Here is a 27,611-nt window from a genome sequence, read left to right as displayed (position 1 = left end):
ATGGCTCAGGCTCCGTACTCCTTCCCACACAACAGCCCCAGCCACGGCACTGTGCACCCCCATCTGGCTGCCGCGGCCGCCGCCGCCCACCTCCCCACCCAGCCCCACCTCTACACCTACACGGCGCCCGCGGCCCTGGGCTCCACCCCCTCCACGGCCCTGGGCTCCCCCCCCTACACCTACACGGCGCCCGCGGCCCTGGGCTCCACCGGCACCGTGGCCCACCTGGTGGCCTCCCAAGGCTCAGCGCGTCACACCATGCAGCACACTGCCTACCCGGCCAGCATCGTCCACCAGGTCCCCGTGAGCATGGGGCCCCGGGTCCTGCCCTCGCCCACCATCCACCCGAGTCAGTATCCAGCCCAGTTTGCCCACCAGACCTACATCAGCGCCTCTCCAGCCTCCACCGTCTACACTGGATACCCACTGAGCCCCGCCAAGGTCAACCAGTACCCTTACATATAAACACTGGAGGGGGGGAGGGCGAGGGGAGGAGGGGGCGGAGGAGGGACAGGTGGGAGCTGGGCTTTTTATACTGAAGGCACCGCACACAAACAATGCAAACGGGGCAGGGGAGGGGGCTGGGGTCGGTGGGGACACAGTGAAACTTGAACTAGGAAGTGAGAGGACTTAGAGCAGAGAAGAGGACATTTCCAGAAGGAAGGGATTAAGAAGGAGGGGAATCTATGCTTTTTATTTTGAAAAAGAAAAAAAAAGAAAATGTCAGTAACAAAAGAAAAAAAAAAAAGAAAAGAAAAGAAAACCACAGCTCACGAACCCATCTGCACCAAACTGGAAAGGAGAAGTGGAGAGCCACGGGAAGATTCCGGAAGTGGGGGGCCCCAGTTCGCGAAGAACTTTATCTATGAACTTTACAAAGATTATTTTCATATGGCAGCAAGTAACACTTAAGAATTTGCTGTCAGGGATACCTGATACGGAAATCCAATAGATTTTTAATGACGGAACATAAGCATTAGGGATTTTTCCAGAACTCTAAAAGGTCAGCAGCCCTCTTGGAGGCTGACATTGGTGGCTCGGTCTGAGGTTGGCAAAGCCCAATTCTGGCTCATTTGTCAGGACTGATGGGGGACGGCCAGGCCCAAGGACGACCCCCCCCCCAACCCCGGGAGAGGAGACCTCTCTCCCCACCCCGGGAGAGAGCATTGGTCTCTTTCAGAGCGCTCTGGATAAATCCCTAAACAATGTTATTCCTCAGATGTCATTAACGATGTGTGTGGCAAACTTTGGTTTTCTTTTTCCTGGAGATTTCTTTTCTCTTCGAATCAACCCCTCCCACGTAGGTAGGGCTAGCGGTCGTGCCGACGCCTCTAGAATGTAGCGCTCTGACCCTCCTTTTCTACTTTTGTTCGACCCCAATGATACCAATAGAATATTCCTCAATGTAATTGCACAAAAAAAAAGTGATAGAACACAGGCATGTAACCAATGTGGTGGTCCAGGTGCGCGGAGCCAGGCCCGGCGCGCCCTCCCCGCCCGCACCGCCCGGCTCCCGCGGCCTTGGCTTTACATCATGTCCCTCCTAGTGCCTTACGAGCGACAGACGCGGGGTGAGGGTTCCCTTCCACGGTACTCCGAGAAGCCGACCGAGGCGAGGCCCAGTCTCGGCTTCTTCTGTGCTGTTGTAACATTTTACTCTGCTCTTTCCTTATTTCGTTTTATTTTATTACATTCTAATACCTGTTGTCTTTCTTGGGCCCTCGGCTAGTCGAAGGGCCGGGGAGCTGGCAGGGCCTAGAAGAGCCCATCGGCCCGGAGAGATGTGGGCGCTGGATGGCGGGCAGGTGATGGTTTTACTTGGGGGGAAATGCAAGACAGACCCCCCCCCTCACCCTCACCCCACTCTGCCCCCAGCTGTGCCATGCGTGGGAGAGATGGCTGCCTCCTCCAAGACAGAAGGGACAAAGTGGAGGGGCGGGGTGCCCATCTCAGCGGGGGGCCCCCCCGCCGTGCTGGGCCTTCCCTGACTGCACTGGCTGGCGGCCCCTCTCCTCTGGTTTCCAGGTGGTGTTAGGCTCTCAAAGATTTGCCCAGTCCCTCTCTCTCTAGTCAGCTGGTCCTTCCCTCACATGACCCGACCTCCCCAAGACGAGACTTCGGTTTTGGGTTTTCGAGAGGTCTGCTGGGTAGAAGGTGGAGGGATGCTTTGAGGGTGGCCAGCAGGCCTCACACAGCACTTTGGAAAACACTCCCACAGTTACGTTTCCAAAGAAATGTGCCCTTTGCCCTCTTTGCACCATTGATGTGGTTCTGGAAGCTTCCTCAGGCTTTGATCACTGCTGCAAGCGTTGGGGGTGGGGGTCTGTTCATTCACTGCAAATGACTCCTAAGCGCATGAATGTGGGGAGACTCTGTGGGTCAGTTTAGGGTTTTGAAGGGTGGTCCTAACTTGTTGACTCTCCACGCTAAGTCCTTCACTGACTCCCAGAGCCAGGTGTCCAGGTGCAGCGATGGCTCCGGGGCCTGGCGCCCATCCTCCGCCCTTCCTACCCTCACTCTGCGTCTCCCTCAGCCATCTACTGTGAACGGTGTTTTAAGCAACATCCGACCTAATTTAGTAACGAAGCCGTTACCTTAGCTCTTAGCTGTGAAATGTGAAATCGCTCTGGAAACTTCCCCTCCCCAGCTATCAGTCGTACTTAATCTTGCAAAGAAATAGGTCCCCAAACTAGAACCAGCTTAGTCCAGGCCTTGGCTGGGAAGGAGAACACCATGACCTGCTCAAGGCCGGGGCACCCTCAGGCAGCCCCCCGGGGTCCCTGCGGCAGCAGGCCATGCCCTTCTGGGAGCGGGGACTCGCAAGATGGCAGCAAATGGCCAGTCCAGAGAGGGTGGGGAGACGAAAGCCTTTGGAGGACGCCTGCCGGAGCCCCCAAAGCCCACCAGCCCCCCCGAACCCCCTCCCACAGGGACTGTGGAAGCCAGAGGGCAGCGACACCCAGCAGAGCCCCTGTCGCCCTTTGCAGTCATCTTGGCTGCAGACGAGTCTCCGTTTGCCTTACTGGGCAGCACCCTGGACCCGCTCGCAGAGTCCACTTCCAGCCCTTTCTAGAGCTGACCTTTAGGGAAAAAGACAACCGAGCCTTCCATTTTTAAAGAGAATTCTTTCGTCTGTTAGGTCAGCGGTCTCGTACTCTTCGACCCGATGTCTTTCCTTTTCTTCCACATCAGGAATGAAAGTTCCATGCTGCTCATAAAGATAATATTATTGTACTAATTATTTTGATTATTACCATTGTAATTATTATCATATCGTTGTGTTGATATTTTAGTTGGGGTTTTAAGTGCACATTTATTCCAAGTACCTTTGTGTTTTTCTCTTTAATATTTAAACTTATTTTATTATAGCTGTGAGTATCTGAGTGGACTGAAGGGACATACAGATGTCCAGTTTTGTCAAACAGAAAGGAAAAAGGAAAGACTGAGGAATTAGGAAAGTCGTCTCTGTCATCCTTGTTCCAACAAGAGCTGTCAGGAAAGCTCCACCAGAGAACAGAAGTTTGAAGACGATGCAAGGCCTTTCTCCTCGAGCCAGACTGGGCTCGTGGCCACGGGGTCACCCTCCGTGTGGTATTTTCTAGATTCTCAATGGTCTGGGAATCTCGTGGGCTGAACTTCGCCCCACCCCCACCCCCCCACCCCCGGCACCTCACCCCTACCAGGCATCCTGTACCCAGCACAGACCCCGCCACTCTCCCATCCGCGCTTCAGGAGGCAGCTTGAACCTCCAGTGCAGAGAGGGTCGTCTTGTCCTTGACGCTAGTGGGATCTGGACAGTTCTTGGGGTGCCCGGTAGGTGGTCCCTCCCCCATGAAATGTCAGCCTCAGCTCCCTCCTCCCACTTCAAACCCACACTGTTTGCTTCTGTAGCCTCCCCTCTGCCGCCACTGATACCACAGTGTGAACTTCTGGGAGCAAATGCCAGAGTCAAAAGAGGGAGAGAAGGGAGGGAGAGGAGGCCAGGGAAGCCCTGATGGAGCCTCACAGATCCTCAGACATTGTGGGCCGGGGCTCCGCCCAACACATCGGCCACCTCAGGGCAGAGCAGGGCCCCCCAGGCTCTGACCACCCCCTCAATGGTGTGCATCCTATGCAAGTAGATTTTTTAAATCAGCTTGAGGCGCCCACAGGCTGCCCTCCAAACGGGATCCCCCACCCCACCCCCACCCCCACCAACCCCTGATGAAGGAAAAGCTGAGCAGCCTTCAGGGAGGAGCAGCTGGAGGTGGGAGATGCCAGGTGGCATCTGGCCCCTCTGATGCTCTGCCAACCCCACCCTCCCCTCATCCCACTGCCTCCCTTTTTCAGCCCCAGGCACAGACAGCTGGTAGCAGAAACCCTACGAGAAGGCCCCCAGTGGGAGAGGCCTGGCCCACGTGCGCTGACCCGCTCTGGCCTGAAGTGCCATCCCCTCCAGCCCCGAGGCACCCAGCCAGTGGGATGATGAAGGCTGCCCACCCTAGGGCCAAGCCCTCAAGTAGACCGATGCCAGCCTAGCCCCGACTTAGACCGCAGATGTCCCCAGCGCACCTCTGTTCTGGCTCCAGCCTTCACTGAAGAGGCATCCTCCAGCACTGAGGGGAAGAGTTGAGGAACAGGCCAAGAAGAGCTGTGGAATCGAGCCCAGGAAGCATGGGTCCATTGCTTCTGTCCGGTGGGTTCCTGCTGGCCCGTCTGGGTGTTTGCATCCGTGTCTCTGCGCCTAGTGCCTCTCTGTGGTGTGTTGGCTGTTTCCAAGGGAAGGGGTGAGCAGGCCAGTGGGTGGGAGAGTCTGAGGCTGGATGCCAGTTACTACTGTGAAGTGGAGCATGTGGTTGATGGAACTCAGAGGGAAAAGGGGGGTCGGAGTGAGCCAGCAGTCACTTCCTGGCTGTGTTCTGGCCTCTCTGGTGGCCGAGGGGCTCGTAGGCTGCGCCCTCTTCACCCCGAGAGACTCACCCGCCAAACCCCGGACGGCTGGGTGTGAGGAAGGGCAGGCAGGACGAGCGCCCGGCCAGCAGACTGATTTCCCAGATCTGTGGATTTGCAAACACTCGTTCCTGAACAAGCTTGTGATGGAGGATTTGGGTCGTGTGAGTGTGTGTGAGCGAGCGGAGCAGGCGTTCTTGGAAACTGGAGGCAGGAGATGAGGAGGCTTAAGGAACTGGTACTGACTGGCTGTGGCCGGTGAACCTGGGGTACGTCCACAGACTCCCCACGGCTTTCGCCCTGGCTCTCTGGTGCTGAGAGCAGGCTAGGTAGTGGGCCCCTTGCCGGCCTGGCCTGTAGCTGCCCGGACAGGAAGCCACAAGAAGAAAACAAACAGGCGCCTTCAAGTAGCAAGAGGGCTGGACAGAGGGGGAAGAGCTCCTTCCTCGCCGGGCCTCGCCTGGGACAGCCCGACTCCGCGGGCGCCGCCACTGCCCTGGGCCTTTGCACACGGGGCTCCTTGTGCGGGTCTTTTCTTTCTGATTTGTCTCGGCTGTCAGATGGGGACGCCTCCAAAGTGAGAGCAGGCCAGAGATGTCCTTACCAAATTGGAAGGGAAGGTGGAACTGTCCCGTTAGCCAAAGAACCCTTCTCAGAGACACTTCCAGAGACGGACACCTTGGCGTTCCTCTCTTCCGGTCTGGGCAATAACGACATCGTTAGTGATGCCGTTCCATGTGTCTTTCTCTTTCCTCTCTACCCCGACTTTTTTTTTATATACTGCATTTATTTCAGAACTGTCCTCTGAAATAACCCTCAATGTTACTGGTGGGGTCCCAGAGCGCCACACGCATGGGCTTAACTGACCTGCTGTCGCATGGCTCCGATGGAAACCCAGCTTCCGCCAGGAGCTGCACGGGTCGCGGCTGGAGGCACGAGAGCGGCCCGGGGGTACCAGTGTTCGTTCAGCTCTGATGCCTTAGGGCTCTCGCTTCTAACCCCCACAGACTGACTCAGTGATGTCGCAGCCAGGTGAATAAAGGATGAAAGAGGGGACGTGGCTTGCAAAGGCAGTAGAAACCTTTGGAAAGCTTTTGGCATCAGGGTGCCCCAGAGTGACCCAAACTAGTTGAGGTCACTCACATCTTCCTTGCAACGGCCTCAAGTCCAAGAGAGCTGGCCTCGGCTCGCTTTCCCTGCCAGGCTCAGCGAGCGTTTCCAGAGGAGCATCCTCCCACAGGGCGCTCTTTCAGAAGACCTGTCCCCGAGGGGTCTTCCTGACAGCTCCCCAACCCCCAGCCCGACGGCCACTTGCCTTTGAGAGCCCCTAATCGCAGGCCCCGGCATTCACGTCCTGTGTGGGCCCAGTGATAACAGCCAACACTTACTGATACGCCAGGCCCCAAGCCCTGCACAAGCGTGATCTCTGGAGCCCTTGAAGGCACCCCAGGGACAGCACCCCACTTCCAGATGGGGAAGTAAGAGAGAAAGCTGATGCTTTAAGAAAACAGCATGTGTCAGAGGCTCGAGTATGCAGTGGTGGCCCAGAATCTCCAAGTTTCTCATGAAACTTCCCAGTAATCTGGCCTTTATTGAGATACGGTTTTGTTTTGCCTTTTAAATTGTCAGCAACGAGTGGCCTCCTATCTCTGAGGAACCATTAAACGATGCACCTGTTTCCTCTGTGCCAAACACTGTGTGAATATCTGCTCATTGCTTGTCTGGTTTAATTCAGTCTCGTAATAACCCTTGACATGGCAGTCAGTCCCTTTGCAGAGGAGGAAGTCAGCTGGCCTGGAGACCCTGCCATGGGTCACGCCACTCGTGAGGGTGGAGCCCGGCCTTGGTTGTCTCCTGTGTCTGTGCAAAGAAGGAATGTCACCGCGCCTTCCCCGTGCCGTGCCTGGGGCTCACAGAGAATCTGTGTGATGGGGTCCAGAACTGGATGCAGGCGGGGAGGGGGGTTAGTTTGACTCTTAAAGAAACTTACGTGGGGGGTGGGGGGGCGGGGTTGCTTTTGATTCATAGTAGAATTCATTTCAGTTCTTTCCAGCCTAACAACTAGCTTTAGTAGTGCTGCTACAAGAAACTCTTCATAAGAGTGAAGAAAAACAAAGTGTTCTTTTCTTCTTTTAAAAAAAATAATTTTTTCTTGCTTAGAGTTAAAGGCAATACTAAAGGTATATATTTTTTTCAAAATGCTATTTTTTACTGCACTGATAAATATCATGACAACTCTGGTCTCTGTATTGGATCCACTCCTCAGCTCTGGGGTAGAACCAGGTGCAGGTTCACACCAAATTTGTAAATACCGTGTGTGGGTCTGCTGTTAAAAGAAGAAAAAGAAGAAGGAGAAAGACAAGATGACTTTCAGCAAGAGGAACACAATAGAGTTTTCTGTTGAGGTAATCTTCTCAGAGAATGGAAGGCTGCAGTCCCATAAGCCCAGAAAACCAAGCCAGCTTTCAGGCCCTAAGAAGGAGTCTCTTGCCAGGAATGAGATTAACACAGAAACATTTTGCTTTTGGTTGAAAAGTGACAAGAATTTAGAAATGCTTTAGGACTCCATTTTTCATTTTCCTGACAACTATCATCCTTTGTTATGAAACATCTCAGTCATTCGGGGGCCGGCTTTCTGGTTTTTGGTTTGTTAACTGAAGAAACTGCTTTTATTGATTGGCTCCAGGCTTGTTTGCCTAAATTCTTAGGTAGTTTACACAAGTTCTAGAATCTTCTGGAGCTTTTACTCCATTGGAAGCAAACCCAGCTAATCAGGTTTGAGATCCTGGTTGGTTTCAGTAGATATTCTGGAACTCTGACAGAACACCTAAAGATTTTTTTTTTAAAGAAGGTTTTAGATACATTTTCTTATACAAACTGTGATCTAGTGGCAATAATTACCTCAAATGTGGGCATTCATCCTGGTTTTAGCCTTTTTTTTTTTTTTTTAAATCATGTAGCCAGCTTGATCTTGGTATTGAAAAGACTATGAACTTTATGTGGGCTAAAAATAATGATTAACCCCCCCCAACTGCAGCCCCCACCCCAGTCATTGTTGCTTGAATGAATTCTGAAAATAGCTAATCTTCACCACAAAAATTAAACCAAGGAAGAAATTATTTGTGTGTTGTAATCAAATGTGATATTCAAATGCCTATGTTAAGTATTTATGTTCTCAGCTACTGTTAAACACTGTCAGCCTTCGGAGATCTCAAGAGTCACATTTTAATTGCGTCACCTAAATAAGTGTGGGTTCTCAAGCATATTTCCGGCTGTGTTTTGTAGTTCAAGTGTTTCGTAGTTTACATTTGAAGTGGTACTTCTTAAAGGACATTTCTGCTTATAACTGGCATCTTCAGACGCTGGCGATTGCCTCTAGATTGGAGGCCATGTCCCCCTGCATGGGGCGGGGGTGCTTTGCCCTCGCCTCCTGCAGCCAGACAGGAACTGGCCTGCGTCTGGTTTCCACGTGAGGGCAAGAGAATGGGAGTGCATGTCCAGGATCGGTGGGAAGGGCAGCGCCGGGCACTATCAGCTCGCCTCAGGCCTGCTTCCTGAAGGGTTACAAGAGGCTGAGGGAACAGTCACTGATTTTTTTCATATTGATTTCAGTGTTTAACTGATTGACCAGTCCACTATCTCCAGGCAGTCGAAGACCCTAGGATTCTGGTGGCCCCGAAGGTTTCCTGGGTCCCCGGGTTATCCCCATCCGGGTTCGGCGAACGAGTCAGCCCCACTGCACCCAGGTCCGTGGCTGGATTTCCAAAACAAAATACACACGAAAGGATGCACTTGCTTCTCACTCTTCATGAGCTTTGAAGCCTTGGTGGGTGAGGGGGGATCCCAGTTCCTTCTAGAGACGGTAAGTGCAGGGGCAGGGCTGGGGACGGGCCTGCAGAGAGTCCAAGGAGAGACGCAGGAGGCCCCATTGTCACGTAGGAACAGACTGGGGCGTGCTGGTCCCCCAAAGGGCTTTGCTTGGGCTTCTCGTTTTTTTTCTTGTGCCACCAAGGTGGTGGTTGAGGCCTCATGCCCAGAAGGTCTTCCTTTGGCAGACATGAGCTCGAGCGCTGCAGAACAGCCGAGACCAGGGAACTGTTGGCACAGTTTGGTTTCAGACGCACTTGCCTTTTTTTCCCTGTGAACTCTTACTGCCGTTTTGTTAGAAATGTTATAAGCTAGTTTTCATCTCACCCCTCACTGATACTCTCCCTCCCTCAGTTTGTGGTTTTTTGCCCCCTTGCATTAATTAACCAAATGAATTTTATGTCATTGTGATTGGGGCTTAGCTGTGTTTTATTTTTTTAACTAGAAGTACAGGAATTGGCTTTATGAGAAGTGAATATGCTGCCTTTGAAAAAGGGCTCTTCTGTTGCTCTGTAGTCTCCTTTCAACCCATCTCCGCGGCAGTCTCCTGGCACTGCCTCCCTCCCTGTGGGGGCCACCTCTGTCTCCGCCCTGCAGTCCCAGGCCTGAAGGAAGAAGGCCCCCCCCTTGGCCTGGCGAGAGGCAGAGAGGCCGTCTTGCCTCCCTGCTAAATATTCCCCTCTTGGTTGAAGGCGCAATGGATTTTTTTGTACTATTACTATTACTTTAATAGTTTGGCTCAGGTTATAAGAAAGAACTTGGGAAGTAGAAAGTGACTTGACCACACCCCTCCTTTGTAGCTTTCTATGATTCTGAATGAAACTAAACCCCATCCTGCTCCCTCCAAATGGAGCCTCCCCGTGGGCTCCGTCTCCTCCATCTTCACCTCATCGTCCCCCGCCCTCGGCTCCTCTCTTTCCTGTCACTGCTCAGTGAGGCTTCCTTGGCTGTCCCAGGGCACAATCACTTCTGGCCCCAAAAGCATCTCATCCTCTTTTTGCGTATCTTTTTAACCAAATGAAGTAGACCAGGAAGTCACACTTCGGGGCTGCAGAATCTCTAGTTTGGTAGAATCGCTGTGTAGCAGTAGATGTTGATATATATGTTTGTGTATATATATATCAAACCAAATTTCTGACAGGTAAAGTATAGCTTTACGGATGAGGAGGAAGAGGCGCTTTCAGGGTCCGAGTCAGCGTTGGCGTGCTTGAGAGGCCGGGAGGACCCCTGGCTGCCCCTTCTTCCCCAGGCTCCCATCACCCACCTCACCACAGGGAGGCCGGTGGCCCTGGAGGGCGCTGCTGTTCCCTCTGGGCCCAGCGGCAGGGCGTAGCTGGGTGAGGGAGGCAACAAATGAGAATGACTGGAACTTTCCATCCTGCCTTGCTCTGAATGGCATGTACTGTGCTGCAGCCTCTGATACTGTCTCGCGTTTCCAAAAATGGGATCCAGTGCGATGGGAAGAGAACGGATCTGTAGAAGCGTTTACCTGCCAACTACCCATGAGTTCAGGACACTCTGGACAGAAAGACTCACTCCCCAGAAGGCGAGCAGAAGGCCTGGTGACGCTCGTCACCTGTCAAGCTGCGTGGCCCCTCCCCCAGGTCATCTTGTCTAGATCTTTCTCTGCCAGGTCATCTCAGCTCAATGACCCTCCAAGCCCTGGTCTTTTGTGTCCCTTCACTGTACGGTTTCTGTAATAAAAAGTGTTAATCCACGTTAATCTTTGTGAAAATTATTGCGTGCAACAGTATTTTCTCGTGAACCTCCCTTTCCTATGTGAATTGTCCCACTTTTCTCTTTTATTTATAAATGTCTACTTTTTTTTTTTTTAAAAAAGGCAAACCAATGTGTTGTAGACCTATATGTAACCTACTCCTTAGTCTCATAGGTATGTTATAAGAATGGATATTTTACTTGGCTTTAGAATGTTTTACAAGAAAAATAATTCTTAACTGATCAAGTCCTTGCTACTAAAATGCTTGTGTTTTTCATCATGATGTCGTGTGCTTCTAAATTAATAATCATTTTCGTTGTAGAAAAATGGAGTGAATTTATATTAGTCTTGGAAACTAATAATAGCATTGTAAATTTATGAGATGATTTTAACAGAAAAAAAAATTATAGAAGAATATAGTTATTTTAATTGTAATATTACTAACTGTAGGGTGAGAAAGGGGGTCCCGTTGTGGTGAACTATGTTATAGCTTGTTACTCACAGTTTCTTTTTGATCATTTTTTCGGTCTCTGAGGTGAAACGAGTTATTAATTAAAATTTGTAAACTCACATATGCATATTGTATATGTGTAGAAATGTAATCACACTTTGTCTTGGAATCACATTAAACTGTTTGGAATCACTGTAGACTGCCTGGCAAGCTTGTTTATTCTAGAACCAAAGCAGGTCTCCGACAAAAGGTGATTGTGACCAGAAACACCTGTGCAGAGTTACTTAGCTTCCCGGAAATGACGTGATGCCTCCCAATGCGCGGGAAGCGCTTCGCTGCGCCGCAAGTTGGCCGGGTGACTGGACTGTAGACGGTGGGCCTGGCCACAGCCCCCAGCACCCCAGTGTGTGGGGAGCCCCCAGGCCCGGCTGCCTCCTCAGGCGCCTCAGCCGTCGGAGGCCCAGCTCCACCCAGACCCGCGAAGCGAGGCGCCTCAAACGCCCCACCCGAGGGGCCTTCGGAGGAGGCCGCCCTCTCACCAGAGTCAGGCGACGCCTCACCCAGGTGGTAGCGTGTGGCCGAATTGCCGTCGAAAACCACGTCCCGTTTCGCAGCGACACCACGTTTGTCCAGCGCTCGCTGATGGACGCCCGAGTCCTCCCGCATCCTGACGGCGGTGAGTGAGCCTGGCGCGTGTCCTGCTGGCGGCCCCTCAGGCCGCTCTGGGAGTGGAGTTGCTGGGCTATGTGTGCCTCTGTGGTGAGAAGCTGCCAGACTGCCTTGTGCAACGACAGCTCCTTTTCCCATCCTGCCAGCGAGTCGCAGGGTCCCCCTTCCCCAGCAGCCCTCTCGGGGAGTCCATTGCCAGAGTCCCCAGCCTCGGCACTGCCAGGATCCTGCCCTCCAACCTGACTCCTCAGCTGTTCCCTCAGATGGGCCACGCAGTTGCAGTCCGTATGGGCGCACTCAAAACCATTTGCTCTCCCTGCACCAGCGCCCCACCACTGACCTGGGAAGAAAGACCCCTCACCCCACACCCTGGGGGCTGCCTTGCTCAATCTGCTCCCTCTGTGGCTACTAACAAGCCTCAACACAGGCCCCTCGCCCCTCAGTCACTACTCCCCAGAGAATCCAGGCACCACCAGCTTCCTCAGTCCCCTACTCTCTCCCACAAACCTGTCTCCCTTCAGCTTCTGAGGAAGCAGGGTCCCACCCACCTCACCCTCATTCACTCTCCAGAGTACCTTCTCTCCAAGCCGCCCTTTTTTTTTAATTTTTTTTTTAAGATTTATTTATTCATACAGAACTGGGGTACAGGCCAGATATGTGGAGGGTGAGAGGATTCACCAGAGACAGAGTGGGGTACAGAACAGGCAGATCGACAAGTACACTGCTGAGGGGAGCAGCGGGCGGGTCAGGAGAGGTATGCTGTGCCATGTGGTCACCTCCGGGGCGGGCAGGCGGGAATCGAACTCATGCGGGAAGTGGCTTAAGCTTCTTAGTGCTGTGCTTTAACCCGCTGTGCCACCAGGGAGGGCCTAATTTTTTTTTTATTTTAAGATTATTTATGCATACAAGAACTGGGGTGCAGGCCAGAGGTGCAGGGAGTGAGAGTATCTACCAGAGACAGAGTGGGGAACAGAACAGGCAGATGGACTGAAATGGACTCTTGAGGGGAGCAGGGCGCGGGGCTGGGGGGGGGGCTGCAGGGGTAGGTGGTAATAGGAGAGGTCTGCTACACAGGTGGGCCAGCTCCCTGGCTGGGGATGGAACTCAGCTGCACTGGCTGTGGTTAGCTTCACAGTGCTCAGACTCAACCCCTTGTGCCACCAGGGGAGGTGGCCACGTGGACACCACTCAGCTGTTTTCACTCCCAGGCTATCCACCTTTCCCTGTGAAGGTTGTGGCTTCCAGAATCAGGCAACACCAACCACACCCTGAACCAGTCCACACCTGGGCTCACACCTGGGCTCAAGTCAACTCAGCCCAAATTCTAATGACAGAAGAATCCACACAAAGGATTTAGGCAGAATTTCAGACTTTTTTTTTTTTTTCGGTCCTGTGCACTGGCAGAAATGACCCCCGAGAGAAAGAAGCAAACACCCTCCACCAGCAGCATGGAAGTGGGGTGGGTGGGGATGGTGGGGTGCAGCCTCCAAACCCCCACACCACCAAAGCTCCAGAAAGTGCTGCAAATCTCCAGTGAGAAGACCACTAGCCCATGCACTTCCCACAGGCGTGTGAGGCTGGGTAATGCACCTCTTCAGCCGCTCACTTGAAATGATGGTGACAGGAGGTGGAATTCTAGACTCTTGCCCGCACTGGACCTGCAGGCTCTTCCCCACCAGCAAGGAGCCCCGGCAGAAGGGCCAAACCTTGCAATGGCTGATGGCTCAGTCTCTCCCCTCACTGGCACCTCCTCCTGCTGGGTCTTGGCCACATGGGGGCGCCCCTGCGTTGCAGTGGAGGTCACAGCCCAACCTGTTCCGAACAGCCAGTGTGCGTCTTCCCGTGAGTCTGACTTGCCTGGCGTGGACCCCTTCCCGGGGCCGGCTGAGTGCAGGCAGCTGTTACGGAAATGTGGGGCAGAGAGCACTGTGGCAGCAGCGTGGCCGTGCACCTGCTGGGACAGGTGTCCCTGACCTCCGAACATGCACTTCGTCCCTTGGCCACAGCTGGGGCCTCTCTCCCCTCCCTGTACACTTGGACCACACAAACTTCCTCATCGCCCCTTGTCTCCTCTGCAGCTTCCCTTACAGTCTGGCAGTGCTTGGGTGGGGAGCAGAGAGTGACCCCCCTACCTCTCAGCAACAACCCCCAGTCCTGAATCTGCAGGGGAGGAACAGCCAGGAGCCAGCGTTCCTGCGTACTGTGAGCCAGATGCTCGTTTCCACACGCTCATCTGGAGAAAGTGTGGAGCCCCTCCAGCAGCCCCCCAACACTAGATTGACTCAGGGCACTCAGGTGCCCTTGCAAAGAAACCCCTGGACGTTTCCTGTTAAGTCTCTTTATGTTCTGTTTAAATGTCTTCTTAAATGTTATTGTGCTGGCCCCCGGAATCGCTATCCACCGCAGACCGATCTCATGGACGTGCCGCTTGGAAGAGAACAAATCACCTAAGTAACTAGGACCACAAGGAAATGGGGGAGCCATGGAGAGGCCAGGCCAGTGAGCTGACCGACATGGCACAGCGGCAGACCTCTCCTGATCCACATGCTGCTCCCCTCAGCAGTGTATTTCAGTCAATCCACCTGTTCTGCTCCCCACTCTGTCTCTGGTGAATCCCCTCACCCCCCTGAACCTCTAGCCTATACCCCAGTTCTGTGTGCATAAATAAATAAATAAAGACATCACAGGCCAGTGCGGCTAGAGGAACAGAGTCCACAGCAGAGAGATTCAGAGCTTGGCTTTGGGTTCAGCCATCTTTAGGCTTTTTTAATCTGTGAAATGGAGATAACTTAGCTACATGTAGCTAAGGCTGGCTAGACCATCTCCTCCGCATGTTGTGTGCAGTTAGAGTCCATCTCCGAGCTTTCCTTACAGATAGTAGGGCCAAACCTGACCCCTCAAAAAACTCGTTCACATCTGCACACTCACCCCGTGATTTCTGGCCGGATGCGGGAGCGCCAACACAGGACGCTAAAGGTCTAGAGAATGACGGGGCCACCTGGGTCCCGAGAAAACCACAATGAACAGTCACAAAAGAACAAGAACTCAGTCTTTTTCTTTTAAACCACTGAGATGTTAGGGTTGTTTCTCCTAACTAGTATGGAAATTGGTTCCTGAAAGAGAGGCACAGCTGGTAGAAGCATTCAAAAGAAAATATGCAACGCTGACTTAACATCTGGACAGAGAAATAAGGCAACTGGTGTCAGGCGCTGAAGAGATAATGCCAGGTCACACCTGGGCAGTACAGCGAGTGAGCACGCAGTAGCCAGATAGTGGACTCACGCCCCTTTCCACTCCACAGAGCTAAGAGAGGCAGTAGGGAAAAAATTAAAATGCTCACTTGTCTTGACTAATGTTGGTGTCCTTCAGCAAGAGTTCAGAAGAAAGAATTCAGCTTAAGAAAGGTTCGGTCCACTTACAAACAGAAATGAAAGAGTTCGAAAGGCATAAGACGAGGCCTCCCTGGCGGCGTGGGGGTCAGCCTCAGCCCTATCAAGCGATCTCGAGCCACTGCAGCTGATCCCTGCCAGGGAGTGGCCCGCATGGCACAGCAGACCTCTCTGGCCTTGCCCGCTGCTCCGCTCACCCCCTGCACCTCTGGCTTACACCTCAGTTCTTCTGCACGCGCACACACACACACACACACACACACACACATAGAAATAGATATGAACTATAAGAAATACGACTGCAAGAACAGAGCCCCGTAAAACTCTACTGACCAGCACAGCTCAGCCTGCAGCAAAAATCAGGTTAGGAAAGTGGCTTTCCCACATATTGCTTGAGATACCTGAAACAAGTCAGCTCCCGGTAGGGAGACACAATGACAAGACTCTGTAAAGTAAGGAGATGAGGCTGTCTTGGAGCCACAGTGGTCCACCAACCCTTCTCGTTCCAGAGGCCAGCTCCGGGCTGCCTCGAGCTGGTTCTGGCTCTGGCGTCTGTCCCCCTCAGGGTCCCCCACACCACAAGCCTGAATGGACCGTTTCAACTCCAAGCATCTGATTGCTCTGTCTATACCAATCTACTCGTTTTCCATTAAACTGAGCTTGAACCTATTTGGTCCATTCCGAATCCCAGAGCCAGATATATAAGGGGGTAGGTGGGGAGAGCCCACCCCAGCCTGCTCTCAGGTCAGGGCTGGCCGATGGGCCTGTGGGCTCAGGGAACAGCAGAAAAGTCAGCAAAAATTATCTGGAAACTAATGATAAAAGAACAGCAAACAGCAGGACCTGGTTTCTCGCTGAACTGTTTTCTGAAAGTGGGTCAAGACCCAAATTCATACCTACAGCTCCCGGGAAGGTTCCCTGCACCTCACCCAGCCAGGGACGCCCAGTGGTGCCTGCGGGGTTCACAGCAGCGTGGTCCAGGGCTCCAAGTGCGAGTGTTGGAAGGGTTGGCCACGGTGCCTCGGAGGCCCAGAGAACTGCCACGTCCCTGCCCTGCCTTCCCCACCGGGCAGCAGGGCCCGGGAAGCCTTATCTGGCCCGGAGTGAACACTGCCTCTCCTCTGTAGCCAAGCCTCCTCCTCATTTCATCCCCTCTTGCCCCATAGCAGAGTAACTCAGCTGAGTTCCTGAGAACATTCTGGTGCTTTCCAAGTTGTTTTCACCCATGTGCTCCTTGGGGAATAAGGCCATTGATCTCCTTGCCTGGCACCATGTGGCATGTGGTGGGTGTGAGTAAACGTTGCCATATTGAGTTGAACGCCAGCGAAGGTGCCAGATGGAGCGCCCTCTGCGGCAGGCTAAGGACAGCCCGTGGCCCGGGAAAGTTGCAGGGTGCCCTGGGCCGCACTCGGCCCGCTGCCTGTTTTCCCTTCAGTTCCTACACAGTGCTGTGCCACACTAGGTCAAGGACACCGCGGCGGTGCACCCCACACAACTGGGCACCCTGGGCAGGCCCCCCGCCCACCCCCATCACAGTCCCGGAACAAAAGGCAGCAGACCTCTCTGGAGGCCAGTCGTTCTTTATTCCATCAGTGACCAGTACAAGAGCACCACAGATACACAGGGGCTGCCTGAGGCCCCGGGCAAGGCAAAGAGGGTGCGAGTGGCCGGCCCCAGCGGGGAGAGCCTTCCCTCCCCGTGTCCCGGGAGGGGCGGGCCTGGCTGTGCCCACAGTAATGCCATCTGCGTCCGCCCCATCCTTCCTCAAAGCACCGGGGTCGCACGAGGAAGGCAGTTTCCAGGCCGGGCCACAGGAGGACTTGCTGGGCGGCTGAGGGAGGACTCTGAGTTTGCGGAGCCTGTGTGCGTGCGCGTGTATGTACACGTGTGTGTGTGTGTGCGTGTGCGTGAAGAAGGGACACGCGCCTATACTACTGAGCATGTGGGATTTCGCCGCTGAGCCACAGGACCTGCCTGGGGCCCAGGAGACCTGGAGCCTGGCGAGGAGAGGGGCCTGGGGCCCGCCCACCCTCCTCACAGCTGCATCTGGGGAGGAGCCCGGGGCAGGCAGGTCCAGCCCCTGTGGTCTGCCCCAGCTCACGTGTAGGCCATCTTGCTGCACACCCAGGGCCGGGTCAGCAGACACTCCGTTGACACCAGCCTGGTGGGCTCCACGAAGACACACTCCCCCGGGCCCGAGACGGGGAATCTGGCCGGAGAGAAGAGACCAGGCACACGCAGCTGCCACGGGGCCGCCCCGCCCGCCCCCCTTCCAGGTCATTCCGCCTGCCCCGCAGACCTTTCTAGCTCAGACCTCCCAGGGCCTCCCCGCGCTGAGCTCAGGGCTCCATCTGGGGGCGCCCCGGAACCCATCTGCTTCCCGGGCCCCTTCGCCTCCTCTCTGCCCACCAGCACCCCTACACCAGGGGTCACGCTCCTCACAGACCGTGTCTGTCTGTCCCCACCCACCCCTGAGGTGAGGGTCAGTTCCTGACCAGTGGGCGCCCCTAAGCCACGCTGTCCAGCGCAGCACAGCTCAGCAGGGATGAGCCCGGTGAAATACCATCGCAGGCTGAGGGGACCCTGCAGATGTTTAACAACTAGGCTGCGGCACCCAGGAACTCACTGACATGTTCCTGAGCCTGTGGCAGGGGTGGGGGCCTCTCCCGGCCTATCATCTCTGTCAGTCTCCAGGCCGCTCCTCAGCCCTGAGCTGAGCCCTGCCCGGGCTGGGACCTCACAAGCGAGGGCATCAGAACAAGCCAAGCAGCGCTTAGAGAAGCGGCCCCTCGCTGCCAGGCACCAGCGTTCAGCGGGCCCCAGGCTCCAGGGCTCTCCCCAGCTGTGAAGCAGGAAGCTTCCCGAAGGGGGCAGGGGCAAGGAGCGTGAGGCTTCCTCGGCAGCCCTAGATCTGATCTGGGGTGGGAAAGGGAAAGAGCCTGTGGCCACAAGAGCAGAAGTGCAAAATGGCGCGCGGGGAGGCGGGGCAAAGCAGCGAGGGGAGGAACCCCAGGGAAGGAGGCTAGCTGCCAGCTCTGGCCTCGGACAGGTTGGGGGCGTGGGCACCCATCTGCTTTGGCCCCTGCTTGGAGACACTCATGTGTCATCGTCATCAAGTAGCTAAGCCCCCTCTGGCTCCTCAGAGCCTGTTCTTCCAGCAGTAGGGTCTGGACTAGGTTCTTGGCCTCTCTCATGCACTTCTCTGAACCTCGACTACCCACACACACCATCACTCCCCCCCACAAACACCCCCCACGACCACTGTCACCATCACCTCACACACGAGCCACCACGTGCTGTGTCCACACCACGCGGACCATTAAGCCACCACACACACCAGCAACTCTAGGCTTCTCTGAGCGAGCGCTCCTGCTGCCAGGGCTGCGCCCCGTCTTCCATGGGAACTACGGAAAGGAGCACACCCCCACCCTCCTGGACACCGGGGGTGGCCCCCCCACCCTCCTGGACACCGGAGGTGGCCGTGCGGCTGCATTCTGGCCCATGCAAAGGAACATCCAGGGCACGTCCTTCCTTCCTCCTGCCCCGGTGGCCAAGCCACACCGAGCCACGCAGACACCTGCTGCGTCCCGGGAGCCACAGGTGGAAGGAGCCTGGGTCCTGGCAGTGGGCAGCTTGAGCCCCCAGCCAGACTGGGCTTTGAGGAAGGGCGTGCCCAGCACACCCGCGCTCTGCCACCTAGCACAGAGGCCGGGCTCTGGCGTGCGCACACGTGGTTCTCTCCTGGGAGAGTTGGCGGGGGCGGGGGAGGGCTGCTAGGCCTTCCCCAGCCTAAGCTCTGCAGCCAGAAGATGAAGCCTCAGCTCACGTGTCTGGGTCAAACGGGTCCCCGTTGACCCAGTGGAATTCATCCCCCACTCTGCGCAGGCCAATCCAGGGCTCCCTCCGGGTGAACTTGAACATAAACTCCTGCACCAAGAAAGAGGGGAAGCGCAGAGTCAGAGTCGGGGTGCAGTGCACCCGCCCCGAAGCTGAGCTCAGCCTGGAAGATACTGGCTCCCAAGAGGTATAGCTTGGAGAAGGGGAATGCCTCACTGCACCCTGAAAGGGAGAAGCTGGGGTTCAGAGGCCCTGCGTGCACCTGGCGTCTGGCGGCTGCCTGCAGCTACCTACCGCTAGGGTCAGCTGTGGCGCATGCGCGCGGCCAGGGCGCCAATAGCTCCTCGCGAGCTGCCAGCCCGAGGGCCAGGAGCCCCGCAGTTGGGGGCTGGGGCGGGGCTGCTCGTCCAAACAGGAGCGATTTGGCTCACCTGCAGATTTGGCCTGCCCCTCCCCCTCCAAAACAGCTTGCGGCACCGTCCCGGGTTCAGTGAGCGCTCACAGCTGATGTGGACAAGGAAAGGCTGTTGCGTGCGCGCTGCCCAACTGCGTTTAATTGGCCATCTGTGTCCTTCGTGAACTGGGCCCAGCCCGGCCCCTGGGATGGACACACCGGTGCTGGGGGACCCTGCATCCCGGGGTGGGGCGCCCCAAGGCCCGGCCGCCTGGCACTCACCAGCTCCTTCTTGCTCTGAATCACCGCCAGCGCAGCCTCGTGGGAGTGGCAGTGCTGCCGGCCAGTGTTCCAGTCCCGGGGCTCCTCGGAGAAGAAGTAGCACTTCCGGCCGTACAGCAGCCAGTCCTCGGGGCAGGGCGCCTCGCACTTGATACAGCCCTTGGAAGCTGCAGGCACAGAGGGGCTCGGGAACCCACCCCCGGCCCGCCCACGCACCTGCACTCTGCTCCCACAGCTCCCGCCACCTGCCTGGACCATGGCGCCCTCCGTGACAGCCCTACACAGGTGGCTATCTCCGCAGGTGAGTGCCTCCCTCCTGCCTGGCAGGCCGAGGTTAGTGGCCAGTGACCCGGGCATCAGGGCTCCGCCACCAGGAAAAGAGACAGTGGGTTAACCCCCCCCAACCCCCCCAACACTCCCCCACCCACCTTCCTTCTCTTTCCCTGGCCTCACTTCCTTTCTGTCTCTCTCTGGCTCCCTCTCCCTCTGGGTCACCCTCTGTCTCTCCCTCCCCCAACCCTCTTTGGTCTCCCGCATTAGCCAGCCCGGCAGCCTGTTTCACATTTCAACCGTCTGAAAGTTCTTGTTCAATTTCCAGTCCCAACCTGCCTCCCAGTGACTCAGAGCTCCTGGCCCCAGAGGGGCCTCCACAGTGACCTGCCCTCTACCGCCCACTAGAGGGCGCCTCACCCAGGCTGGCACCGGCCCTTGGCCCCCTGTCCCCATCCTGCCCAGCTGGGCACCCTGCTCACACCAGCCCTGAAACATGCACAGCCTGGATGCGTCAGAGCCCCGCCCAGGGGTGGTGGGGAGCAGGCTGCCACACCGGGGCTCTGAGGGGGTGGACCCCTGGGAGGACCTCCATGCACTCTCCTGGGCAGGAGGCCAGGGCCACTGCCAGACTGTCAAGGGCTGCAGGCCAGAAGGCGTCCAGCCCTGCTCTCCACTGTGTTCCTGTGACCTGCTTCCAAGCCAGGAGTCCCCAGGCCAGCGCATGAGTCAGTCACTTTTTAAATCCAAATGCAGAATCTGATGTTTGCATCTTACACGTGTATCTGATTCACCTGGGCGCATTTGCAATTGTGTGTATATGTGTGTAAAATGTAAAATGCAGTTAATTTATTGCCTTCTACTTTCCATTTGTAATTTTTCGATGGAGCCACTGACAGGCTGGCAAGGATGAGTCCTTCGATTTTCAGGCCTAGCCAACCTCTTGCTTATGCTGTTAGCAAAGTAGAATTTTTACAAGAAACCAGGAATAGAATCATGGATGGGGGTGTTCTAATGCACTCTATGTTTAATATTGTTCAATTGTACAATGTATGGATTTGTGCTTTTTTTAAAAAGGTTTATTTATTTATGCACAAGAACTGGGGTCTAAGTCAGAGGTGTGAGGATGGTGAGAGGACTCACCAGAGACAGAGTGGGGAGCAGGACAGGCAGATTGAAACACACTGCTGCGGGGAGACCAGAGAGGTCTGCTGCACCCTGTGGGTCACTCCCTGGCTGGAGATCGAACTCAGGCTGCAGTGGCTGTGGACAGGTTCATAATGCTGAGACTTAACCCGCTGCACCAACAAGGAGGGCTGGATTTGTGCTTTTTTATAGACTCTTTTTAAAAATGACCTGTATAAGCATGCAGTGAAGTCGTGCTCCTGGAGGGGGTACGGCCTGCTCCTGTTGTAACTGCTCATCTCTGGGGAGAGGGGACAGACACTCGACACTGTTATGGTCACAATATAGCTTTAGTGGTCTTCATTTTTTTTTTTTTTTTGCTATTTGTTTATATTTTTGCTTTTGTTTGGCTCATTTAACATTTTAATCTTGATTTTTCTTTGTCCTTTTTTTAAGGTTTATTTTGATTTATTTATGCATACAAAAACCAGGGTGTAGGGCAGAGATGTGGGGGGTAGGAGGAACCACCAGGAGAACAGGCGGATCTATTGAAACCCACTGCTGAGGGGAGCAGCGGGGAGACAGGGAAGTCTGCTGCGCCCTGTGGGTCACTCCCTGGCGGGGATCCAGCTCAGGCTGCAGTGGTGATAGTGCCAGACTTAACCCCTGGGCCAGCAGGGAGGCCCCTCCCTGTCCTTGTAAGCATTTCTGCAAATCCTCTAGATGTACTTTTGTGGATTTCAGGCATCCGTGGACCACGGCGAGCCAAGAGCAGTCGTGGCACTAAGCCCCAGACTGACCCACACCATGCCAGTGCCAATTAATTAATCGACAGTCGGGTGTACTGCTCAGAGCTGAAGGTCCGCCTGGGACACTGGCCACGGCATGCCCACGCCGGGCTCATGGCACTTCTCCAAGTTCAAGGCAGAGCTGCTGAAATCACATTGTAAACTCTGCTGAACCCAGGGGGCACACTCAACTTGAGCTCCCCAGAAGCAGCGGAGATGCCTGGTCATCTGGCTTTGCCTGCTCAGTGTCCTCCCTTTTATTCCTTCCTCTCTTTCAGTGGCACAGGCCACTAGATGCTTCTCAGCTCCTGTCCCCTTGGAGTGGAAATCCCTCTTCCTCCTGGTCTCCAGCAAACTCTGTCCATTCTTCAAAGCTTAGCACGCACGCACCCCCTCTAGGAGGGCAGTAATACCTCCAGACTGGACAAGGAAAATGACCCACGTCCGTTTTTTTTTTAAAGCCTTAGCACTTAGCATGGGACTCAGTAAATGTTTGTTGACTGAGTAAGAGTGATCTGTAAACCGCTTGTCCCAAAATCATCTCTTCCGAGCACTGCTGGCCTAACCCACAGCATTCAGAACCGCTCTCTTTACCTATGGAATGTGCTTTTGAAAAGCTGTGCATCAACCCAATTGTGCACATGCACGAGCTCATGCTCACCCAAGATGCTCATCACCACGAGGATGGCAAACAGGAGGACTGCAATGGCACCCAGCAGGAGACGCGTGGTAGTGTCTGAGGAGAAGAGAAAGGGGGTCAATACGAGCCCCCCTCCCCAGGCGCCCTCGCCAGCCCCAAGTCTCACAGGAAGACACTGTGGTGCTGGCTTCAACAATCTGTCTGAACGAGCCATGGGTGACTTAAATGCACGCCGACCTCCAGAACCTTGCTCCAGAACACACCTGTGCTGTGCCACCCCCTGCTTCCACGCCTTCCCTGCGGGCCCCCCACAGCTCAGCTCCTCCGGCGGAACCTTCCCATCTTCAGTCTTTGCCACTTGTCTGTGGAGCCCCAGCTTTGCTCAGATGGACTCCTTAAAATAACCTGGTCCGTCTCTCAGCTGGGCCACTGGCTGTTTGCTCCAGAATTTTCTCCCCAACTATAATCTCTTGAAAGCCACCCACCCCACACTTCCGTCCTCTTCAGGAAGCTTATTCTGGCCCTCTGGGTCCTCCCTGTTTTATTTCTGTTTGTTGCTATCACTTCCATCTTAAATTTATATTTCATGAAGGAAGTCTTCTAGACTTTAGGAGCTTTGAAAGTTTTTTTATTGTGAAAATAATATGTATGTATAAGCATGAAAGCTGCTAACCAGCCAGTTTTAGGTGAACATTTAGTAGCACTCGTTACTTTGATGATATTGTCCAGCCCTCCCTACTGCAAGAGTGGGTTTTTTTTTTTAAGATTTATTTATTTATGCATACAAGAACTGGGGTATAGGCAAGAGGTATGGGGGTGAGAGGATTCACCAGAGAGAGAGTAGGGAGCAGGACAGGCAGATTCACTGAAATACACTGCTGAGGGGAGCAGCGGGGAGACAGGAGAGGTCTGCTGCGCCCTGTGGTTCACTCCCTGGCCAAGGATGGAACTCAGGCTGCAGTGACTGTTATAGCTTCATAGTGCTGTGCAATCGTGTTTTAATGTCTGCACCTCCTCAACAATCTCCCTTTTTAAGTCCTTTTTTCAAACCAAAATTATGAATGGCCCTTGGTGAATGTGGTGCCTCAGGAGAGGCGCGTGCATCTGTAAGTTACTCATGCGTGGTGAGCTCTGCTGAACGCCGACGTCTGTCATCAGCCTCAAACTCAACCGGGACGTCGGGAAAGACCACGTGTACAGACTCTGCCCCCCGGGGAAGGGAGATGGCACACACACTCTCAGATCACCACAGCAAGGGGCCCCTTCAATTTTTAAGGGAATAACTACACGGAATTTGGCACTGGGGAGGAAGGCCACGCTAGGGGGTCCGGCTCATTCACCATCTGCCCTCACAGGGGGTAAGTGTGGGGCCGAACAACACAAAACAATATTGTGTTCATTTCCTGGGGTGGCCTAATAAAGCACCCTAAGTACGGTGGCTTAGAACGCCAACAATGGGCCCTCCCTGGTGGCACAACAGGTTAAAGCGCAGCACTGCAAGCAAGTCTCAGCCGCTCCCATGGAGTTCGAGCCCAGCCCCGCAGGTGACCCACAGGGCGTGGCAGACCTCTCCTGGCCCGCCCGCTGCTCCCCTCAGCAGTGTACTTTGTCGATCCACCTGTTCTGCTCCCCGCTATGTCTCTGGTGAATTCTCTCACCCCCCCCCTGCACCTCTGGCCTGCACCCCAGCTCTATATGTATAAATAAATAAATCTTAAAAAAAAATATCAGAAATGTATGGCCTCGGGCCTGGAGCCTGGAGGCCCACAAGGTACCAGCAAGGCTGGGTCCTTCTAAAACCCTGGCTTTGTCCTGCTGCTGGGTGTGTCGGCCATCCTGGGCACTCCCTGGCTGCAGTGGTATCGTTCTGGTCTCCGCCCTCATTGTCCTCTGGCCTCCCTGTGTCACTCGCCTTCCGAGGACCCCAGGCCTACAGGGTTGGGCGCTCACCCTCCGCCAGCATGCCCCCCATCTCTCTCGTCACACCTGCCATGACATTTTTCCAAAGAAGGTGGTATTCTTAGGCACCTGGGGGAGAGGGCATCTCTCGTGGAGGGGATCCAATTCAAATCATAACAGATGTCTAACTCGAGCACGCTCCCTTTATTGCAACATCCCGTATTAGATGGAGTTTGAAGGTGCAGTTATTTATGTTCATAAATGCATATGATTCAGCCTAATGTTAGAAGGAACAACTAAAAATAACCCAGCTCTCATGCTCGGTCCCCACCACCCGCACCCCCAGTCTTGCCCAGCGGAGCATCCCAGTTGCGAGGGCCATATCCTGAAGACAGGCTCTTGACTGTTCGAGACGAGTCAACAAGTTGGGTCCTTTTAAAATTTTAAAGCAGCTTTGCCAAATGCGTGTGTGTGGTTTTGATCAGGAAGCTGTGGGCTTGTGCTTAACCAAGGCACTTTCGATATTAAAAATTCAGAATCGGTGAGCACCAAAATATCTGTTGCCTGAGACATGCAGACTCACTCTGCCCCCAGGCCACCTTCCCCACTCCCACCCCCAGTGCCAGAAATATCCCCATCTCCAGCCACCTCCAGTTTTCCAGAACCCAAGTGGAAGTTCTGGGTCACCTCTGCAGCCCTCCCTGGAGGCGGGGATGGAAGGAAAGGTTAATGTCCACAGGGAGAGAAGACTCGACCAAAGAGAGCGTTCTCTGGCTTTCTATTTACAAGGCAAATTGTTCCTCTGAGGAATGGTTTAAAGCCCCGAGTTCTACTCTCAGCTTTGAGTGAAGGCCTCTGTTTTACCCAGCCTGTGAGGAGAGCGAGTGTCTGCTGGGGTTGCCTGGGCGGGTTCTCTGGGAGCATGAGGGCAGCCACCTGTGAACCACTGGTCTCTCCATTCGCCTCACCAAGTCCAACGCGGCAGCTCAGCATGGGCTCGTGGTGAAGCCAGTGGGGGGCCGCACATGAGCAGCTCACCTGGCCACAGGACCCTTCACCTGCCTGAGTCCCAGCTTCCTCATCCGCAAAGAGACCCAGCATCACCCACTCACTGAGGGTGGGATGAGACAGCGGAGGCGAAAGACCCAGCACAGAGCCCGCCCCATAGGAGCAGGCCCTGGGTCTTCATCTTGGTTGGGTCAAGGAGTCTCCGATTTCTTTCAAGTTAGGTGCTTGGGGATGACACACACCAGGGTCCTCCAATCTGGCCATCCCTCCCCCATTCATAAGTGTGCCTCAGTGTCTGTGAGCAAGACACTCACAGACCCATTGTGGGCAGGAGCAGACTCAAGGTGGCAAGACCAGCAGCTCCAGCATTTCCACCGGGTCCCCCTGACCAGAGCTGCAGGGCTCGAGGAAGAGGGGTGCCCTGCACAGCCAACCCCTCACCTTTGGCTCTGTAGCCCTGGGAGGCAGAAATCGTGATCTACCTTTGGTAAGGAAACTGAGGTCTGACAAGTTTGAACACCTGCCAGTCCAGGCAGGTGAGAAGTTCTAGCATGGGTTTGCTAAGTCCCAGACTCTGTGCTTTCTGCCCCCACCAGGTGGCCTCGGCTCTGCCTTGTGACCCTGCGAGAACAGGGATGTTTCTAGTACCCAGAGTTGCACCTGGACGGTGCAGAAGTCTCAAGAATGTCTGTGGAAGGAAAGACAGAGAATGAAAGCAGGTAAGGGGGGTGAGGGGGAGAACCCAGCCATAGGCCATCACTGGGGTCACACGACAGTACCCTGTGATCCCCAAGATAGAGAAGTCCAGAGGCTCAGAGCTGAGCCCCAAGGACTATGAACGTCAAGGCCCACCTGAGTGGGCAAGAGCAGGTGGACAGGGAGGAGCCCTTGGGGCCGAGGCACAGAGCAGGCAGGGAGGGAGCCAGGCAGGCCACGGGAGATGAGCGGGCCGGCAGCACTAGGCACAGGGCAGGCTGGACCCCGCAGGGGCTGGGAGACGAGTCCTGAGGGCCTCTGAGGCTTCTGCCCGGTGCTTCCAGCCTAGGTGGCCGTGGCTGGGAGTGCGAAGCAGAGCAGCTAGAGGTGGAAACAAGCAAGGAAGCACTGAAAGGACACAGCACCCCAGAAGTGGCCCCGCTTCCTGGCATCAGACAGGCTAAGGCAGACCCTGCGGAACTGCTCATGAATGAGTGGGTGAATGGATGGATGAAGAAACAGGAGGAGTAGGCGGCTTTGAAGTGAACTTGGGCAGGAAGGAAGCGTGGAGTCATGGGTGAAGCAGCCACACACCGGAGCCACACAAGGGGTTCCTGCTCCCTCCAACTCTAGGGCCCCCAGAAGTGCCGCTGCAATGGCCTGTCCATTCTGTCCTGCAACATCCTTGCCTCCTGGGCCCCAAGTCACCTCCCAGAGAGTCACTCATCCCTCTAGAGTCCACACAGTCCCCCCCAAACTGCCTGCATCCCTGCCCCACGCTGACATTGCTAGGTGACCCCACTTTTCCAAAGACAGACCCACTCTTTCATCCAAGCCAAAAATCCCCTCAACACCCCCTTCAGAACACAGCCAAACTCCCTGGAAGAGCCCTGCTGGCCGCAGACCTGGGTCTCCAGGCTTGGCACCCCTGAGTGGGGGCTCAGTTCCCCCCTGGGGGCAGGCTGGCTAGGTCTGGTCACTTGGCCCAGCGCAGGTCACTCTCCCAGCCTGTGCACCCTTCCTGCCCTGCCCACACCTCCGAGGAGGCCACCCCAGAGGCCTGGGAGCCCTCTGCTCCCACACTCCTTGCCTAAGGGCTGGGTGATCTCGGGTCCGGGTGTCCCTGCACCCAAAGGTCCTCCGCTGGGGGTGTCAGGGTACGGACCAGCCGTCCCCTACCAACCCCAAGAGCACCCCACTCCCACTGCCAGGCCAAAGAGTTTCCTCAAGAACTCGGGCGGGAGATCTTTTCCACTTTGTCTGTGGCCCCTTGGTCAGCCAGGGGTCACCTGAACCTGACTGGCTGGAAGGGGAAAGTGGGAACCCCCTTCCTTTCGAGGAAGAGCCCCCACCTCCTCTGCCTGCTCTGACCCCATCATCCTCACGCCCCCTCGCACCCCTCCTCTCGCGCGGTACCTGCACGATCTCTGGAGTCCACAGCCATTGCCTCTGCCCAGCGCCTTTTCTCTGCGGTTCCAGGGACCCTCCCAACACGCCCCCTGGGCAGCGCTGGCGTCCCGAGCCGCCCCCCTTCGCGCGGGAGGAAACTGAGGCTCAGCGCGCCACGCGTGTCCCCAAGGTCAACGAGTGAGCCAGCTGCGGAGTGGGTCCTACCTGGAGGTGGTCCCCGGGTCCCCTCCCCGCGGCGTC

At 55.3% G+C, this 27,611-nt stretch overlaps 2 protein-coding genes across 2 annotated transcripts in view; one reads left to right on the top strand and one right to left on the bottom strand.

Moving 5' to 3' along the window:
• HIPK2 (homeodomain interacting protein kinase 2) overlaps positions 1–3,581 on the top strand; it is a 108,876-nt gene extending 105,295 nt beyond the window's left edge. The window contains exon 14 of the mRNA XM_004677211.2: positions 1–3,581. Coding sequence (XP_004677268.1) covers positions 1–465 — 465 coding nt within the window. The 3' untranslated portion in view covers positions 466–3,581.
• Positions 3,582–16,584: 13,003 nt separating this feature from the next.
• Positions 16,585–22,590, bottom strand: CLEC2L (C-type lectin domain family 2, member L). The gene is made up of 4 exons (XM_012721075.1): positions 22,380–22,590; positions 19,536–19,702; positions 18,849–18,949; positions 16,585–17,231 (listed from the first exon to the last, which is right to left on the bottom strand). The coding sequence occupies exons 1-4, from the start codon at positions 22,570–22,572 to the stop codon at positions 17,120–17,122; spliced, it is 573 nt and encodes a 190-aa protein (XP_012576529.1). The 5' UTR covers positions 22,573–22,590; the 3' UTR covers positions 16,585–17,119.
• Positions 22,591–27,611: the final 5,021 nt, after the last annotated feature.

The sequence above is a fragment of the Condylura cristata genome, unplaced genomic scaffold (genome assembly GCF_000260355.1).
Source record: "Condylura cristata isolate star-nosed mole 26May11 unplaced genomic scaffold, ConCri1.0 scaffold00005, whole genome shotgun sequence".
Classification (NCBI taxonomy): Eukaryota; Metazoa; Chordata; class Mammalia; order Eulipotyphla; family Talpidae; genus Condylura; species Condylura cristata.
The sequence above is the reverse complement of the archived record's forward strand: the minus strand, read 5'-3'. Positions and strand labels throughout refer to the sequence as shown.

Bases quoted from the DNA above. Each gene is read 5' to 3' on its own strand.
- CLEC2L (XM_012721075.1), bottom strand. From the start codon at position 22,572: ATGGCTCGTTCAGACAGATTGTTGAAGCCAGCACCACAGTGTCTTCCT. The intron at 19,703-22,379 runs GTGAGCATGAGC...CTGTGCCTGCAG, and splicing joins CGTGGTGATGAGCATCTTGG to CTTCCAAGGGCTGTATCAAG. The intron at 18,950-19,535 runs GTGAGTGCCAGG...TTCTTGGTGCAG, and splicing joins TTCAGAGCAAGAAGGAGCTG to GAGTTTATGTTCAAGTTCAC.